Raw genomic sequence first — 19,463 nt, forward strand, 5'->3', positions numbered from 1 at the left:
TCACAGCTGAGTCAGTAGTGGCTTCTTAGTTGCGCTGAAGAGTGCAGAAGTTTGAGTTTTTTACAGAATCTGGTCCCTACAAGTGGGTTATGTTTGACAAATTTACAAGTAGAATAACAGGATTTTGATGAAATGTCTCAATTTGAAATTTAAATTTGGTTGTTTTTCCCAACAATACGAAAAATCACAATCTCGGAAAGTTGAAAATCCGATGATTTCTGTCAGTTTTTACACTTACTTCCTACAATGAATGTAAACTTGCAAAAAAATTACACACCTTACAAATTCACTGGTGGGTTTTGGGTGAAAGTTGCACTCACCTATGTGTTTATATCAACAATGGAAAACCCTGCTACACATAATGTGAGACATGTTGCTCATACAGGTATTACCGCTTCATTCTGCAGTTCCTCTGAGGGGGGGTTTTAGCATCTTTCGGTTCATTGTTTTTTTTTTTTTTTTTAAGACCTGCAGCTTTAATGTTGTGGCTCACTGCTAACCTCAACATCTTTTTCATAGAGTTGTTTCTGATGCACAAGCCTCAATAACCCTACTGCACACAACCTGCCAGCAGCAAACACAACATAGACAAAGTTAGCAGAACGACAAGAACAAACATTACATTCGAAAAGTGGGCAGCAGTATAACTCCAAGTGAATTCTAATGTTGCTCGATGTTGGTTAGATGTGTGAACAAGCAACCGTTTACAGGTACATTAGCCACATCAACATAATCATCAAATAATATGCCAACACTGCGTTTACAGCTTGTTGCACTTCCCCCGAGTGGTCTCAAATATCAACCAATGCAGCTCCGAATACGCGGTGTACCTGATGAAGATGATGAATTTGCTTTCACACTTGACTTGCCTGCTGCCCTCTGGAGTGTTTCGTTACAGAGATAAAAAACCCCGGAGCTGAAATGCGGTGGCAGCTCGACAAGGGGTCCAATCATCCTGTAGGGTGCGCTGGCATCGGATTGCTTCCAAGAGAAATAAGAGAAATCCGGCCTGGTTTGTTTGTTTTTTTTTTTGGCAAGAATACCATCGAACCCAGTCACAGGAAGCATCCCTTATGTTGTTATTGCGCACCTCTTTGGCTGCGACTAGCAATTCCCAGGTACAAAAGAGACAAGTCAAGTGAGATGGGTTTATAGAGGAGGATTAGGAAAAAAATGAACAATCTTTGAGAAAGAAAGTATAAAAATCCCTTCAAAATACTTGATTATTTAGACATCACAGTGACTAAAAGCAGGACTAATGATGTCATAATACAATGATAAATATTACAGAATGAGGGGAAAAAAATACAATTTTATGCAGGTGAGATAAAACCCTCCCAAGAGGATTATAATAATCATCTCATCTCAACTTTGGCATCAGTGGGCTATCTAATGCATGCACTTAGCTAGCTTTGAAGCCACACACATACACACACAGAGTCAGATTAATGCCTGGGAATGGGGTGAGGTTTTAGCGCAGTGACCTATATTTCTATTTAATCTGAGTCATTTATGATTTTTCCTGCTCGGACCAGTTGGACAGACTGAATGTCACTTTAGTTACTCTCTCTTTTTTTCCCCCCGCACTTCACGACTGCAGCTGCCTTAGCTGGTGATACGTTCAACTTCGTCACATCTAATGAAAAGACTCGCCGAAAAAAGTTTTCCTCGTTAAACGCCTCTTTAAAACAAGCCAACTGACAAACTGTGTGCATCTCTGTGAGGATGTGTTTACAAGAGAGTCTTCCTAATCACGCTAGAGGCGATGCGCGGGGTAAAGCAGCAGGAGTTCGAACAAGTTTGCAGACATATTCTCTTTTTAATAGAGGGCTTTGAGTCTCACCTGCACAGCTTGTATTTATTTTTGAGTTCTTTCATGCATTTGGTGTAAGGATTTTACATTCGCTCCCCGACACTGAGGCAATGCTGAAATGTTATTGAGCCCTGAGCTGCACTTTTTGTAATAACATTCCTCTGCTTTGAAAGCTTCTGCTCCAGCAGCGTGATTTGAGAGAAGGGTTATTGTTGCTAGTGAGCAGTTTTGTGATGGCGGTTGGGGTGCTATCTCGGCGCACACAAAGGCAGCGCAAGGAAACTGGCGGCCGGCAATGGAGAAGGACTAAATGAAAGCCGTTCCTCCTGGGTGATTCTGCTGCCCTGGTTTTTGTCTGCGCTGCCTATCAGACCTCTACGTCTGTGCACATGTGTGTGTGTGTTTTTGTGTGTGTTTCTGCGCGCACAACTGCCAAGTTGAGTCCTGTTCAAGGCCTTCCCGGTGCTGCTACTTCCAGACATCTGCCCGCTCTCTTCTCCTCCCGCCGACCCCTGTTGATTGCACCTCCTTTAAAATGCATGATGCCACTTCCCAGCATTCCTAGCTCGGTCGGAGAAATCACTTTTTCGCGGAGGCCCACAAGTGAGCACACACGCCGACTTAATCTGTCTCGCACTCGAGCTGTCAGGTAGCTCTCCTGCTCTGTGATGTAAGGTTGTGTGTGTGTGTGTTTGTGAGCTGTATATCCATAAAAAACACGTCTTTGTGGTTTGGATTTTCCTACTGCAAGATCCCTGAGTAAGTCTTTGTGTGTTGTTAACCACATTCGCCCCCTCGCTGCCTTTAATCCACGAGGCGGTGGACATGTACAGTATTTTGGCATGAAATGGAGCCATTTGTAGCTCCCTTTTACTGACCACATAGAAAGATAAATGCTCGAAGCTTCTGAGTAGAAACACAGTGTGCGTGGATTTGGCGAAGACAAAACATAGCTGAGCTGGTTTTGGTCTGAGTAGGAATGTTTTAGTCACATTGCTGGAATAAGGAGCACTTTTGGTTTGGCAAATACATTTCTGACTGTGCTATGCTTTTGGACAGTGGACGTGCAGAACGCAGAATGTGCAGCATGAGGAAGTAGAGAGTTTTATTGGTGTGCTGAACTTTCAGTTCTGTGTGTTCAGTTCTTCACATTGTAAACATGTAAGAAACTGAATGAAAACAAGCGTTTGCTTCCCCATGTGGGGTATTACTTCTTCCTTCTTCTGAATTATCCCATTAACCTGATTTTGATCTTAATGCGTTCCTACAAATATGTCTTTTGCATGGGTGTCTGTACGTGGTTCCTAATACTCACACGTATATTCCCACACACAAATTACATATTCATGATCCTTGCATTTGGCAGCAATGGGGGCCAGTGGAGTGCCACCAGTTTCTGTGTTGTCACATTAGCATATTAATGATATAAATGCTGTATAATTAACATGTGGGAGTGGATTATGTGTGTGAATCATTGTCAGATCAGTCAGAGAGAAGAAAGGGTCAGGCTAATTGGGTTAAAAAGCACATTAAGGAGTGCTTTGAATAAAATTCGCCATGTGATTTAGTGGTAAAAGCTTTGGGCTCTGACACAAAAAACACTTGCTTCTTCACGCTTATTTATTTGTTTGACTTTCACAGTCAAACCTGCTATTACTGATGGTATCGCTTTCATAATATTGTCACTTTTGTTATTTTGAAGGAGAGTTCTGGTGTTCTCCTCGGTCAGGGCCGGTGGCGGTATATGTTCTTGTAAGGAGCTTAGACGGAGCGACGAGCAAACCAAATGTAACATGGTTTGACAGGCCTTGACTCCAAGTGGCAGCCTAAAACACATGTAAGCCTAATCCGAGCCAGTAGGCTTTCTAGGGATCGCGACTTATTCAGCAGAATGCACTTGCAAACTAGCAAACAGATACACTGCATAGTCCCGATGGATTAAGGCGAGGTGAAAGCGCATTAAAGAGATCGAAATGCAACCTCTGACTTCACAATCCCATGTGTCACCGTCCCAGTCGGTTAATGAACAGATTTTTTTTTTTGCTTTCGGTGCAACTTTGCTTGGTCTAATATCTGAGGTGGGGCTGCGACTAATGACTATTTTCATTATTGATGAGGCTATCAATGATTTTTAATAATTAATTATCAAATGATTATTCACTCTATAAATGTGGCTTCCCAGCTCATTGTTCTCTTTTCCTACAAATTTTAATCTGTGTAAGTCCTTGTGTAAAACTTGGGGATGACTTTTATGGAAGGTTGTATGACGCCACATGTTGCTGCACTAAAAAAAACATGAAGAAAAATAGCAGATATACTGAAATTAACCAGAACTTTGATGAAGAAACTGTTTGCACTGATAAACTGTGTCCGAGCAGTTGTGATGACAAACATATAAAATAGAGAAAAGCAGAAAATCCTCATGTTTGTGTACATTTTTTCACTGCGATGAGTAAAACAAACCACCTGCTCGAGGGTCTACTTGGAGCCACTTGACTCGTGGACATATTTACACATAAACTTGAGGAAAAGTGGAATAAAATGAGACTCTGTTTAGACTGAGTGGGGCTGAATATATTCGTAGACTTCTGCTCTGTACGCTTTGATTATATATTTTTTAATTATACATTATTTTTTGATGTATATGCACTTAAAATAAGCTTAAATAAATACTTTACTATGCTGGAGATGTGGCATATGTGTCATTAATTAAAGAAAAGTGAAAAAATATACATATCATGATTGAAATTAACAACATTCCCACAGTTGCGGTCACAACGTTTTTGAAATTGCATTGAATGATAAATGTACTGTTTTCAGTGCTGCTCATTGCTTTTGATTTTTGCATATTTTTACTTTTTTTTCTGTGTTTTCCTGCCGTATCATTCATCACTACCTGGTTGCTATAGGTTGTTGTATTCAGTCTCTGCCATTTGTTATGAGTGTGTAATTTTATCCACTATATAGTGTCCTCAAAACTTAACAGTGAAAGTAAAAGAAGTTGCATTGGCAGCATGTCTAATTAATCTCTGCTAACTATCTCACAGTGCAATGTTGTGTATTTTGTAGATGTGAGATGTAGCCATGTGCTATTCAGCAGCAGGAGGGCACAGCTCGCGTAATATTAATCTCAGTCACAATTTTGGCTTCGAAATGAACACGATCGACTGCAATATTGACACACAGAATGTTTGCTCTGCTCTGCGTATCAAATCAAGTGCTTCCTCAACTAAAAGCCAGCCAACAGGGAGCAATGGAGATGTTTTGGCTCCGGTTTTTGGGGAGCTGTCATGCCACTGCCTTTGCACCCCTGCAGTGGCAGCTTGTGCAAAAAAAAAAAAACTCTGGATGTTGTGGCTGCAGTCCAGAGTTGAAGAGTAATTTTCAAGCGAGCGCAGACGAGCAAAATGAAAATGAAACGTCTGCAGCAGAAGGTGAAGAGCTGGTCTCTCGAAATGGATCGTCATCTGTTATGTGGAAGTATTTTAGATTTCGGGCAAGTGATGTTAAGCATGAAGAAATCAAAATAATGCGTGAGACTTGTGTGTGCACAGCAGAGCAACACATTTTTAACCAACTAAAAAGAAAAAAACCCACCACAAACTGCAGTATGTAGAACGCATGAAGGTCAGTAATCGTCTGGTATCAATTTAAATATCTTCTACGGCGTGTCACAATATTTTGCAGTGTGTGTTGATTTAATTTAGGTTAAAATGCTTTGGCACAATTTTTAAACGCTTGTGGTCTGTGAGAAAATGCAGTGTACATGTGTCGTCATGCAAAGAGTTTGCACATTTGCAGGAGTTGCAAGCAAAAGCAGTGCTCTGTTTAAATTGTAAAGAATGCAAAGTGATGTAAGAGTGGTCATAGTGCCCCAAATCTGGTGCTTGCTTTTTAAATTGAACCTCTGATGCAGGATTAGTGAATGAAATAGTGGTTTTAGACACACCTTAGCTGTCCCTATGTTCTCTTGGTATGACCTCCACAAGTTAACATTTCTTGGAGGCATTCACACATTCTATATCTGTTCTCTTTCCCCTCGTTTGTCTGTCCCGATTCCTTCACTTCCTTTGTTTTCTCTTGAGAAAACTGACAATATACTGTTTGTTTCTGTTTGTCTGTGCATGTGATGCCTAGTTTGCTCTTTCCGGCTGCCATCTTTGTGGAATTTCTAGTTCAGGAATGACGGTCTGGTCAAGAATAGCAGCGTCCTCGCTATGACCCAGTGGACCAGTGTCGCATACAATCAGACTGAGCGTGCTTGCGTGTGTCAGAAAGGATCAGAGTTTGTCTTTTTGTTGGTTGAAATGCTGGTCATTGTTGGCCATGTGGAAACTGGGTCTAACGGGTTCAATAGACAGAAAATCTGCGCGTGTTTCATTGTCATATCTGAGCCTCGGCCGGTGTGTTTACGCTGAATTCATGCAATAGGATATTCATGCACCGGTGGCGTTCATGTTTGTGCATGTGGCGTGTGTGTACATTGGTCAATTTATAGGCATTTCCCCCCGCTATGCCTGTTTTGTACTTCACGGCAGCTGTGCGGTCGAACAGCCATGAATGGCATCTTTCTCCCCCCGTTTGTACTCACTGTTCTTTCTCTCTGGCGCAATAGGACACATACCCAGCCGATGGGACAAAACAACAACAAATCAATTCCCTCAGGAGCGAACACCTTTTCCCCGTCTCCTCTGCGCATCATTTGTTGGTTAGCCAGGCCGGACAGTTGACAGACAGATAGACTGATGACAGGCAGTTAGAGACAGACGGTCAGACGGCAGCTGGCTTGTGGATCGACAGGCGGGAAGCTTTCATTTCACAGCAGAAAAAAAAAAAAGGAAAAAAAAGAAAAAAGCGGTGACTTGAAACTGAATAATTTAGCTCAATGCAGCTGGGGAAGTAAGTTGGATAATTCATGCATTGGGCACACTTTGTGAGTGAAAGTGCGCTCGCTGTGATTGGTCTCAGTGTGCATGTGTGAGTGATTGGGCTTTGAATGAATTACAAAAAAGTAGGCAAGCGTCGGGCATCTCTGCATGTTTGTGTTTGTGTGCATGCGGTGGGTCTTTGAATGTATTACAAAGTCAGATGTGCACTTGTGACAAATCCCTTGTAAAGATGGTGGTTCTGCAGCTCGAGGGATAACAAGGAGCCGGCGAAGCCTCAGCATGAAATGCAAAGGACACCGACTAACACACTCATGCAGAGTTACAGACGGCGCAGAGGGTTGTTTCATCAGCAGACTTGATCTCAATGTCGACATGAGGCAGCGGGCTGATGAGTAATTCTGCTGAATCCTCTCTTGGGGTGGTGGGCTATTCTGCAAGAGGAAAAAAAAGAGTCCCAAAAGTGAAAAAAATGCCATCAGCAATCAACCTCTTGTTTGGAGGTTATGTCTTTCTCAGAGCGCAACTTAGTCTATTATTAAAGTGCAACATTTTTTAAAATCAGAAATAGCCTCATATCTACAAGAAAAAGTTCATTCATACCATGAATGATTAAAACACAAAATATGTGCATTTCAAAGTGTATCTTGTAAATGAAATTCAAAAAATGTATGCTTTACATAACTAGAATCATTGGAATCTAACTCCATAAGATGAATTTCTTGAGGCACTTAATTGCAGTTGAATTCATAGTTATTAGTAGTTTGTGAAACATGACCAGTGTGTTTTTGTGCTTTAGCTCTCTAGGTACAAGCCCCTGTTCCTTTAAACTGTCCAGGATTAAATATAATCCCTTCCCAGCGAGGGGGAAACTCTCTCAGCGCAGTTTGGGTGGTGCGTTCAGGTACAGTGGATGAGCCCTGCAGGCACAAGACATGAAATTCTCCCTAAACACTTTAGCTGTGGCGGGATCCCATCTGCATGGCGGGGACTCTTGTTATATATTTCCACTCCAAATCCCAGTTCAATTGCATGTGTGTGTCCATGTGTGAATGGGTATCTGTGTGTGTCCATGTGTGTCCTGCATACATTGCTGTTTGAATAGGCTGCTTGTGCGAGCTCGCTGCCCGTGTAGCAGCAGCAGCAAGAACATTTGTAGACATTTCTGCACTTTGCGCGTTGATGGATCCGTCAGTGTTTACATTTCTGTGCTCGTATGAACATCGGCGTTCGGCGGTTGATGTGTCTGTTTGTACGTGCAGGATTAGCAGCATGGCTCAATTCATCTTGTGCATGTGTGCGGCAGTTAGCAAGTCAGCGGGACGCGGTGCTATTTTAAAGAGTTGGATGAAGGTCTGTCGGCTGACTCTCTCACAGCACTTAATACGAAAGTGGGATGCAAATTTTAACAGTTTCCTCAAGATATAGCCCACCACACTAATACTCAATCATCTATTCGTCTTTAAAACAAATGAAACACATATACATATTAATAAAACCATCATTAACTGCTGACACTTAATGCTAATAAGGTGACATTAGGAATTTAGAGAACAGATAAACACCAGGTTAATTATAAATTAAGTAACAAGAATTAATGACATCATTTTAAATTGCTATTGAATGATTACCCTGATAAAATCCTAAATATTAAACAAAGCAAACAAGCTTTGCTCTTCCACAGTAAATAAGCTGTAATGTTATTCATCTTTTCATGGTTCTGATACCTGATGATGGACTGACTTGTTCTCCAGTTAACGTCAGTCCAGCTGCTGGAAACAGCTGCTCAGCCACACCAGATGTACACGATTACTGTTGAGGCAGTTTATCAGTCCAGTATATGTGTCTCGGTTTACTGCCACCTCTAAAATGTATTTATACTCAGAGCAGAGCGTCGCCGATGAATGTTGTTGGACGTCCTGCTACTCCTGACCATCAGCAGTAGAACAGAGTTATATATCAACGGGCCGATGTCATTGGCTGATATTGGCCAATAAGAAATATATTGGTATTAGTGTGTATGTTGTCTGAAAACTTTTGATTTTTGATTTTTACACGCAACATGATACCAGAAAGGTGCATGTGGTAACTTAGAAATGGTTGTATCACACAATCTCACCATCAGAGTGGCTTCAACCCTGTTGTTTACTCTGTTCTCAACACTGCTCAGCTGAGCAGATGTTTGTGTGGAGTCGGGCAGTGTCTCCGAGGTAAGCTGCTAACTAGTTTGCCAAAGACATTGTTTGAAACTTAGTAAACTACAGCTTTACCTTGCAGAGTTAATCAGCAAACACACCTGAAGCTTCATTATAACAGAAACCACTCAGAACTCTCTGTGCTTGTCTTCTTTGATAATATACTTCTTTCTCAGTGTCATCTATTATATGTAACAGCTCTTTCTCTGTTTTTATACCTTTCCTTAAAGATGCAAAACATATATCCAATGCATCTTTATCAGAACACAAAATGTGTGTTGAGTCCATTTTAAACTGACCCCTACTTGCACTGTTCATAAAAACATTTTTGCATCCACTTTCTAAGCTTCAGCATGTAAATATGGGTTCAATGAGAGGTTGTGTAAGTCTATAGAGATATTATTTTAACACCTGTGCTGCTGTATGTGTCCACCGGCCAGTCGTCTCTCGGCGGGCGATGAATCACCGCAGTAAACAGCTTGGGTTGAATCAAATACAGGCTGCTCCTGGTATCGCTGCATCATACGAAATGATTTATGACCCCTCTGTGTTCAGGATTAAATGGCCAGTGTTGTATCTCTGCTAAAGTCTCTGCATTATTATTGCTATAACTGTCATTTCTTGTGCCTCGGGTTATATTGTGGTAAAAGTTTTGCCTTAAAATAGTGTTTTTTTTTAAAATAAAAAAACAATTTTTTGTTACTCATAATGTATTTATGTAAGTTTGTTTTGTGTATTTTAGCTGGTTCAGAAACACTGAGATATTTTATAAGCTTTGATTTTTATTTCACCTACACAGATTATTGATTGCACCTCCTCTCTCTCTAACTCTCTCTCACTTTCTGTGATTTATTTATTTATATCCTGATTTTTTAGAAGTGCTTTGCTTTGTATCACTCTGCTCATGTCCTAGGACCTCTCTCTAAGTCTGCATAACCAAGCTCAAGCATTAAAAAAGACTCATGTGGGTGTTTTGGACTTCTTTCTCTTGCAGTGCTGGCCAGTTTCCGAGGGACCGTCCAGCATGGCCTCCCGCTGGAAATTGGAGACACGGTGCAGATCCTGGAGAAATGTGAAGGTACAATGCACACGGAGCAGTTATTCTGTATCCATTAGCTTAGCAATTAGCTGCTTTCTATGAGGGGGAAAACAAAACAGAATTAAAACAGAACAGTGCATGCAAGGAAATCAATTGCTTCGCTTGAGCAGTGAGGTGAAGACGTACAAAAATATTACCAGCACTTCTGCTTTCCATTAGGCAGACAGATTAAAGGAATCAGTGTCTTAGCTGTGGCACGTGTGGACTTCCCTCGTTAAATCCAGTACATAGTGATGCATGTAAATACACACATATTTATCCACAGATTTGTGAGTGCAGCCACCGACTTGCAACAATGTGGGCTTCTCGTACCTAAAGTTCACCAGGCGGACTTCACATTTCTCACATACATCCAGATGCAGTGTGCATACAAAATGAGCAATGTCTTGTCTGTGATGAAGGCCTGTGGAAATTCATGTTTGCTGCTGTTTCCTGCACCACAAACTGGCTGCTTCTCCCGCCTTCCTGCCCACACTCAGTCTGTTTTTCTCCTTTAGTTGCTTTTTCTTACACTCTCTCTCTCTCTCTCTCTTTCTCCTCTCCTGCCTGTGTATGTTAAGATGGTTTTTATATCTCCTTCTCTCTCGCTGTCTTCCTGTTTTTCCGTCGGAGGCCTGCTTTAATTTCTACAACAATTGTGGATGCATTTCACAGCCTCTTATTCACACCTATGTCTTATTCACACAAATATGGAACCACGCTCGAATGCGTGCACACCTCCCTCTTCCGGAGCTCTTGACACACTCACTTCCTGTTGGGAGACAGAAACGCACAAACCGAGAGACCGGCAGCCAGTCAGTCGTGCAGCTAGCCGGCCAGAGGGATGTGATATTGTGGTAAAAGGCCCAAAGGAAGTAGACAATAGCACAGCCAGCGGAATGCTTGGCCCAGAAGGGTGGAACTAAATCAAAATCCTGCCAGCAGCGAAGAGGCTGAGAGACAGGCTGCTGACAGCAGAGGAGACAGACTAATGGCTCTGCCTCATGTTGATACTGTTGACACTTCAAAACACAGGAGCTTACAGAAGCGAACGTGTCTGCACTGACATGTGGCTGCTGCCTGTAAATGCACCGCCTCAGTAATTGATTTTTGACTCGGCCTCTTCAGTGGCTCCTTCGTGAACTTTTGTTAAGTTTCTGACAGCAGTGAATACATTAGGCTGACTGCGAGGTATATAAACTGTGATTTAAAATATCCCCAAACCGCTCTGTCTTGTCTCACGTTCCCCTGCAGCCAGCCTGTGGAACTATAGCGTGGCTTTCGGCCATGGCAAAGAACTGTCACAGCGTTTGACCTGAAAAAAAAATGACTCATTCAGGAAATACTGAGCATGTGTTCCACAATTCCAACCCAGACGCATTACTCAATACTATGGGTATATATATATATATAATACAGAGCATGCATGAATGAAACAAATCAGGAAGAACATACTACCTAAGTCGCAGATGTTCTGGCAACACCCGACGGTGATTACAATAATCTATTACATTTACATTTCAGCTATTTAGATAATGCTCTTATCTGGAGGGACTTACAATGGGATGCAACAGTGGAAGGAGCTTAAATTGTCCGTTTGGAAAAGAGCATCAGCTCAAGCCCTCTAAATGTAAATTGTATTAGATTGTTTCTATCAGTGTTGGAATTTGCAAAAAACAAAAACAACAAACACCCAGAACGTACTGATTTGGCTTCAGCCCAGATTGGTAATGGTGTGAGAAGAGTGTTAGTGACTGCAAACCACTGCTATTTTAGCTTTCTCTCTGTGTTTGCTTTTGTTAACATCTGTGAAAACCAGTCATGCTCTTATTTATAGCGTTCTCAGCCGCTCTCTGTGTTACAGGTTTCTTCCCTTCACCCGCTTGTGGTCACTGCAAGCATATGCTGTTTTTTTTTGACTGCTGCTTTGTCACATTAAATGTAATCTAAAATGACGTTGTTATTGGCGGTGGGAGTATTCAGCTGGCAGTAAGATGCCTACAGAAGTTAGCCATCTGGTAATATTTAAGTCCACTTTTCAGGGGACGGAATAAAATGAACGTCTGTTGGACTTGTTACAAAAGTGGGAAGAATGGGATCATTTTGATGAATTCACTGTCAAAACACTTATACATCTTCTCTCCTATCCTTATTCTGCTCCTATTAAATTTACAGTTTTTCATACTTCTCTACCTCATCTGTTCCGCAGGTCATAAAAATATAAATGTGTAATATTAATAGTGACACGCTGGTAATTAAAACGGTGCTTTGTGTCTGCAGGATGGTACCGAGGATTCATCCTGAAGAACCCGAACGTAAAGGTGAGCATGCTTGTCCGTGGTTTGTTTGTACCCTCGTTAAACCCCGATGCCCTCTTTTCTCATCATCGAACAGTACGTTAGCTGACAGAGCGCATATTTTCAAATTGAAAGTCTCCCTCAGGCCTGTCATTGTTAGCCAAAACTAGCAATTTCACCAGCTGAGATGACAACTGTCAGCGGCAGATGTTATCAGCGACGCCTCTGCTTTTCCTACTATGACAAGTCACAATGCCTGCTCGTTCGCTGAAACCATGTGATTTCCCGCAGCGCTCCACCCAACTTGAGCTGAAGTAGAGGTATAATCAGCCACATCTAATCAGACAAGAGAAAACACCTGTGTGCACCTGCAGAACGGCGGAGGAGCAAAATGACTTTTTCGGATGAGCAGACGTGCCTAAGTTACTGTATGTGCAGAACAGACTGACGGTATGGAGAAACAGAGTCACAGTGTTACGTGAGCTAACTGAAAACTAAAGAATATACATCTAAGAAGATGAATAGCTTCCAGTTGCCACCAGTCACTGCTAGGACCTGGAACATAAAACTTATCAACCAAAGTTACTATCCTGTAGCTGGGGATGTCTGATGGCATAAAAATGTAACATCTATCAATATCGTTTGTTTTGCCAGTAATGAAAACCAATAAAATAACGCCTGGATTTCTCCAGCATTTACCAGCGTGCAAATGATGACGACATCAAACTGGGTCGTGAAGCGTGTAAACAAGTGTGGCTGCAGTAACCAACATATATCGGTATCGGTTGATATCAGATTTGGAAATTGAGAGTTGGGCGATATCAGCATATCGCATGTTGAACTGCTGGCGGTTGGTTTGCAGCCGGGAGAATTTTCACACGTGCAGTTTACATCCCTCCTCGGGTGATGCTGCTGCAGCCTGTGAACTCATCCATAGTTCAGTGTCCCAGCTGTAAACATCACACCCTCAGTCTCTGATCGACATCTCAGGAGACTTTAATCATACGTCGCTCTCTACCACTCTCCCTACATTCAGTCAGTATGTAGACTGCCCAACTGGAGACGGTGGGGCCTTGGACCTGCTGTGTGCGGACACCAGGATGCATATTACTTAGTTATTATTATTTTCTTGTACTTTCTATATTTTTGGATGCCTACTGTGGCGTGTACATTTCCCCCAATGGGGGATCAATAAAAAAGTATTCTATTCTATTCTATTCTATATTGCCAAAAAAGCCAATATTGGACGTCCCCACTTGTAACACATATTGTGCATTTAATAGTAAGTTTTGTGATGTCTGTTACAGAAAGCTTTGCTAATACAAACACCACAATAAGAAAAAAATGCTATTTACACTCACGTTCTGATTGTTGGCATTTATAAAGGTGTTACAAGAATAAAACGAAAACATGCAAAATGTCAACTCGATGAAGGCTCGTACAAACGTGACACTATTTGACACCAGTAACTCTTTATCTGATTACAGTTTGAAAACAAAACCATATGCTTGCTCCAAACCAACCAACCAAACCATTACTGGGAATTAAACTCTACATCTCGTGCACTAAATACACCACACAAAAGACAAAAAATGCCATGCGCTAGCAGTCTGAGTGCATGTGGTTTTTAAAGCTGTGCAGAAGAACAGGCCATCATATCAGCCAAGTGAGGAGTTAGGTGTTGCATTTATCCTCAGATGCTTCAACCTAAGTTCTGCTTTGATCTCTTTAAGTCAATAGGGAGCAACATCCAGTTTATTAGCATCAAACAGCATGCGCACACATCTTTTTTCGTCTGCTAAATCCCATTGCTACTTGCTTTTATCTTTGTCTGCTCCCCTCTCCCTCCGATCTCCTTTTTATTTATATTTTTTTCAACCTGCGAACAGCTCCGTATCGATTACGTGCGTCATTTGCACGTGCACAATGCTAATTACACCGCAAGCAAACGACTCGGGGAGCATTCTCATTAACCTGTAAATCTTCTGCCCAAAGGGGATCTTTCCATCCAGCTACATCCACTTGAAGAATGCCCACGTCAAGAACAAAGGGTAAGCAGTGTCACGTGCTGTTGTTGTTGTTGTCTGTTTCCATTTCTGTGCGCGCCGGCTGTCTGATTCTCATGCATGTGTTTGCAGGCAATTTGAGACCGTCATCCCCGTTGAAGACTCCGTCATCACGGAGATGACGTCAACTCTGCGAGACTGGGGTGCCATGTGGAAACAGCTCTATGTGGTAAGAACTGCCAAACACAACCCCACACACACACACTTTACATCGATTTAAATATCACGGCTCCTTAAGCGAAAGCGCCCTTTTTTTTTTTTTTAGTTTTCTCATGCAGGGAGTTTATTTGGTAATTCCAAAGCTGCAAACAGTCAGAGCTTTTTCATACACATTCATTAGCTGGATTGATTGTGTTTGTGGCCTATTAAGCTATCTGGGGTGCTGATTAAATTGAGCTGATGAATACTTGCAGATCAAAGTGCATAAATTTGCGGCAAAAAGCAGCAGGACACTGGAGCTAATTTGCACAAATCCATTTTAAGCCCCTCTGTCTGCTTCTCTCTCCGGGTCGCCCTCTTCTTCTCAGTGTCGATTTGGTTCTCTAATGTGCGCTCTGTCACTCTTCATGTTTTCACTTATGTTTTTGGGGAGGCGGTGTTGATGCAACTGTATATTTTCATCTCCTTATCTGTGCCTTCCCTTCTGCCATCCTCATTCTGTCTTTCCCTTCTTGTCAATTTCCCTTTCATTCATCGCCTTTGACTGAATCGCTGCTCGTTTTTTTTTCACCCTCTTCCCATTGTGTTCTCCTCCCACAGAAGAACGAAGGGGATTTGTTCCATCGGCTTTGGCACGTGATGAATGAAATCTTGGACCTGAGGAGGCAGGTGCTGGTGGGCCACCTCACTCACGACCGCATGAGGGACGTCAAGCAGCACATCACGGCGAGGTTGGACTGGGGCAACGAGTGAGTAGAAGAAGGGCCGAGAGGGAGACGACCTCTGCTTTCAATTGTCCAGATTCGGGGGCGCTTGTTTTTGAACACACAAGAAGCGTATTGATGTTTGTTTTTCATTTGATTAATAATTCATCGCTTAAACTTTGCGTCTCTGGCTGACCACTTGTGTACGACACATTCTTGGATCGATTTTCTCTCCCTTCATTTTACAGCGCTGTGTAACAATCAAATTTCAGGGACTTGACGCTTGCTTGCGACCAATCCATCACAAAGAACAGTCTGCCAGCCTATTTTTGGAATGATTAGTGATAGGAGGGTAACATTTTAAGGGCTTGCTTTTGGACGATTTCAGAGTTACTTCCCACAGTTAAAGTAAGCTCCCATGTTTGCATATTGACGGCATCCGTTAGCCAGTTTCCCACTTTTCTTAGAAACTTTGGACCCTTATCTGCGATGACTGGAGGGACTAAGAGAAAGGAGATATTTAGTGAACAAAATTTATTTTTTCTCCTTTTTTAAAGCGGTTATAGACTGAAGATGTCACACTCCATTTCCGCCTCTGCCTATTTCTTGAATCTATTAATTACAACAAGAGTCAACAGCAAATTACAAATGACAACCTGAATCTATTGTCACAACCTGAACTAATTGTTGCTCTGTAGTGGTTGGAAATTGCAGTGCCAGTATACCAATCGGGCTTTAAGTCATTACTGTTTTTGACATGTGATGAAAGGAGAAGCAAGGGTACTTTCAGTTCCAATTTTGCCAGCTAGGTTTAGTAATTATTGGAGAAGCACTGACCTTAAACAGTATTCTCTCTTTCCCCTATTTGGTAAATGGTAAAATCTCTATATCTTACTGGACATAACTGATCGTAACACTTTCTATGTATGGTAACATGAGAGCAGTGATTGCCGTGGCTGAATGACCGTGACTGATAGCGGAAAGAATGAGTTGTATGACACTAACTATATTTATTATGGCTCAATCATATAACGACAGCCAGTATCTAACCCTCGTGGACTTATGCGTTACAAGCTCCTAGAAGTCCTTAAAAATCCATAATTAGTCAAACGCATGTGATTTCCCAACAACACAGAAATGCTTTTCAACCGCTGACTCTGAGGGGGTGTGTCCACAAAAGCATTTTATTTATTTTTTGCCAGCTGAAAATGCTAAACGCTCTTCCAGAAAATGTCCAGCTGGGAGTGATTGAGTGCACTTTGCAGGTGCTGCTGAGACGCTTCGGTTGCTACAATGCCAAACCTCCACAGAAGTGATGTATCGCAATTACCGATCAACTGGTTGACTCGAGATGATTGCTGGCAGCCTGGTCGGCCCATAGCGAAGGAAATGTTCCTCCAAGTGTTGCTTTTTACGGTGGTATTGTGATTGTCGAGGGACATTGTCTTGTACAGACATGGCTTCTTAGAGCAGCAGTATTAACCTGGCCTTCATTGTTGTTCAGGTGTTCAATATAGATAGATAGATAGATAGATAGATAGATACATAGATAGATAGATAGATAGATAGATAGATAGATAGATAGATAGATTTAGCATTATGTAAATACATGACGCTCCTATTGCAAACAACTAAAAAAATACGCTGGCTTCAGGTGTGAAATGCTTTGGTGAACACTTCCCCCTAAAGCTCAGATGTATGCGTTTCACTGAATTGTTCCTAATCCCTGCTCACAGTTGCATAACCACATTACTGTATGGCGTTATATTTTCTGCAGAATTAACGGGCAAGATAAATAAACCTTTCACTGTGAGGGATAACCTGCAGAGAGTTTAAAGTCTCTGAAAGTATTTTTTCATTACACCTTTCAGGAAGGTGGAGTGATCGATCTAAAACCCTGCTATGCTTTGGGAAATTACCATCAATAATATAAGTCAGGTTTGTACTTAATGAACCAAAGTAAAACCTATAAATCCACCAGTGTGGCCTTCTAACGAGTCGGTTCATCCAGCATTAGCGGTTCAGCTCCGCTAATGTGTGAAGCAAACAAAACTAAAAATAAATGCGTCTCATTTCACATTTCTTTCTCAGTTTCTTTCCTTGAGCTTCCTGCTGCTCTCCAGCTTGTCTTCACTTTCTTTTCTCTCTCTCTCTCTCTCTGACTCTTCTTCTCTCCTCTGTCTTTTGTTGTCACCTCCACTCCCTGCAGGCAAACTCCTCACTCAATCAAGAAACTCTCTCCATCCTTCCTCTCGCTCGCTTCTTTCTTTCCTCTCCCCATGCCGTCGGGGTGAAACCAGAAAAAAAAAAATCCTCACAACTTGTGTCGCTCTCTCTTTCAGTCTGTCCTCACCCTTCACTCTCCTTCATTTCCCTGCTGTAGGCCCTCCTTGAACACACATCCATACTTAGTGAGGAGGTGGTTGGAGGGTCCCTCGGTGTGGGCTGTTGTATGGTTGACCAGGCCCGTCTCTTTTATTGCTGAGAAGCAGACACACTCTCGTGTGCCGTTTTGGTCCGCTGAGATGGCTAACCTACAAGAAAGGGAAGACAGAGGTGTTTGTGGGTAAGAACGAGAACACAGAAGAACAGAGAGGGTTAAAGGATGAAGAGGAAGGACAAGCAGGAATAGCAGGCAGCTATAAAGACGGGATTTCTTTTCATCAGTTCTTCAAAAAAAAAAAAAAAGCCGACAATCCTTTCACTTTAGTTGGAAGACTGACTGTATGTGCGGGTCAGAGACCTTGTGCATTTATATGATTTGTTCACTTTGTTGTTTATGCTCAGCCACAGAGGTCTTATCTATACATAATTCACTTCTTCACTGTGTCTATACTGTGTCTGACCTTGTGTTTCAGACAACTTGGCTTGGACCTGGTCCCGAGGCGAGAGTTCAGCATGGTGGACCCGGACGAAATCAGCGTCACAGAGCTTTACAGACTGGTGAGTGGCGCTTTTTTTGCAACTAATACCAAGCCAGAGTGCTTCTTTCCTCTGTAGCAGATGCATCCAGACCATTCTGCAGCACTGACACAGTGTGATGGAGATTTTGTTAAAAAAAAAAGAACAGCACGTTTTGAAATTGTTAGCCACCAACTTGTAGCTGCAGCTAGCTTCTGGTCTGATCCAGCTATCCTTGTGTGATGTGTGAAACCGTATTAAATGGCAGATGAAATCACATTGTGCCCTTTTTCTCATCCAGGCACATCAAACTTTAAATTGCACAAAGTAAAAATTATGCAATATGACAGCTTCAGGCTCCGGAAAAATGTAGAAATCTTGGATACCAGATACTTTTGTTGTTAGGCTATTATGAAGGACTTGAAACAAGTTCACCTCGTCCCTTCAGCAACCATTTTTGAGCTTTTCTTTTCACTGGGTTGTTGCTGTATTGTAGATGTTAAAATTTCCATTTCCTCCAAGAACTTGAATCACGTCTCCGTGTTGGCTCAAACGTCCTAATTGAAAGTCCTATCTTGTAATCTTGGAAGCAGCAGTTGGCATAACGAATTCGGTGTTAGCCACTCAATAAACCACTGATATCAGTGTCTCTCCTCACATGTAGTGCAGTTGAAGGACTACATTTTTTCCTCTTCCATCTGCCTCCTTATTTCTTTCCTTCCTTTCCCTACTGTTTCCTCCCTGCTTCCCCTTCCCGCTTTCTCCAAGCCCCAGCCGCTGTTACCGTGGCAACCACTTCTCTGCCCTGGTACAGTGTAGGGAGAATGGTAGCGCACACAAACACGCGCACACACACACATGCACAGTGTGTCGGCTTTCCCTTCACAGGGGTAATTGAAGCTCTTAATCCATCTGTTTCTTTTTTTGTTAGTCAAAACAAAAGCAGGCGTCGTAGGAAGAAAGCTTAATGCACCTCTATTAAATGGCGTACAAAATGAGCAAATGACTGCAATTCCCCTATACTGGGGACAAGATAAAGGGACAGGCATTCAGCGCTGTCATCCCCATACAAAAACACACAAGACCCGCTCACACTAAGACACAACACGCCGTTCCAACGAGCCCAAATTACATCAATTATTTTTCAGTGAGATCTGGTGTTATGAGAACGGCTTCTTTTTTTTTCTTTTTCTCCTCTGTCTTGTGCTGTGCTGCTGCGGTGTGGCTTAATTAAATTGAGATGGGGATTACCTGGTGTGTGTGTGTGTGTGTGTGTGTGTGTGTGTGTGTGTGTATATGCCTGTGTGTGTGCTGAAATGGCAGTGGGGTGTTACTGTGGGAAAATGTGGCCTGTCTGCTTTATT

The 19,463-nt window shown here is 42.2% G+C and overlaps 1 protein-coding gene across 2 annotated transcripts in view; it reads left to right on the plus strand.

The window, feature by feature from the left end:
• Nucleotides 1-19,463, plus strand: part of dock4b (dedicator of cytokinesis 4b) — a 132,418-nt gene that overhangs the window by 25,419 nt on the left and 87,536 nt on the right. For both annotated transcript variants that reach the window (XM_008296880.1, XM_008296881.1), the window contains exons 2-7: nucleotides 9,889-9,972; nucleotides 12,253-12,293; nucleotides 14,265-14,320; nucleotides 14,408-14,504; nucleotides 15,095-15,243; nucleotides 18,057-18,141. In XM_008296880.1, the coding sequence (XP_008295102.1) occupies nucleotides 9,889-9,972; nucleotides 12,253-12,293; nucleotides 14,265-14,320; nucleotides 14,408-14,504; nucleotides 15,095-15,243; nucleotides 18,057-18,141 (512 nt within the window). The remainder of the gene's footprint in view (nucleotides 1-9,888; nucleotides 9,973-12,252; nucleotides 12,294-14,264; nucleotides 14,321-14,407; nucleotides 14,505-15,094; nucleotides 15,244-18,056; nucleotides 18,142-19,463) is intronic.

The sequence above is a fragment of the Stegastes partitus genome, unplaced genomic scaffold, assembly GCF_000690725.1.
Source record: "Stegastes partitus isolate 25-593 unplaced genomic scaffold, Stegastes_partitus-1.0.2 Scaffold1160, whole genome shotgun sequence".
Lineage (NCBI taxonomy): Eukaryota > Metazoa > Chordata > Actinopteri > Pomacentridae > Stegastes > Stegastes partitus.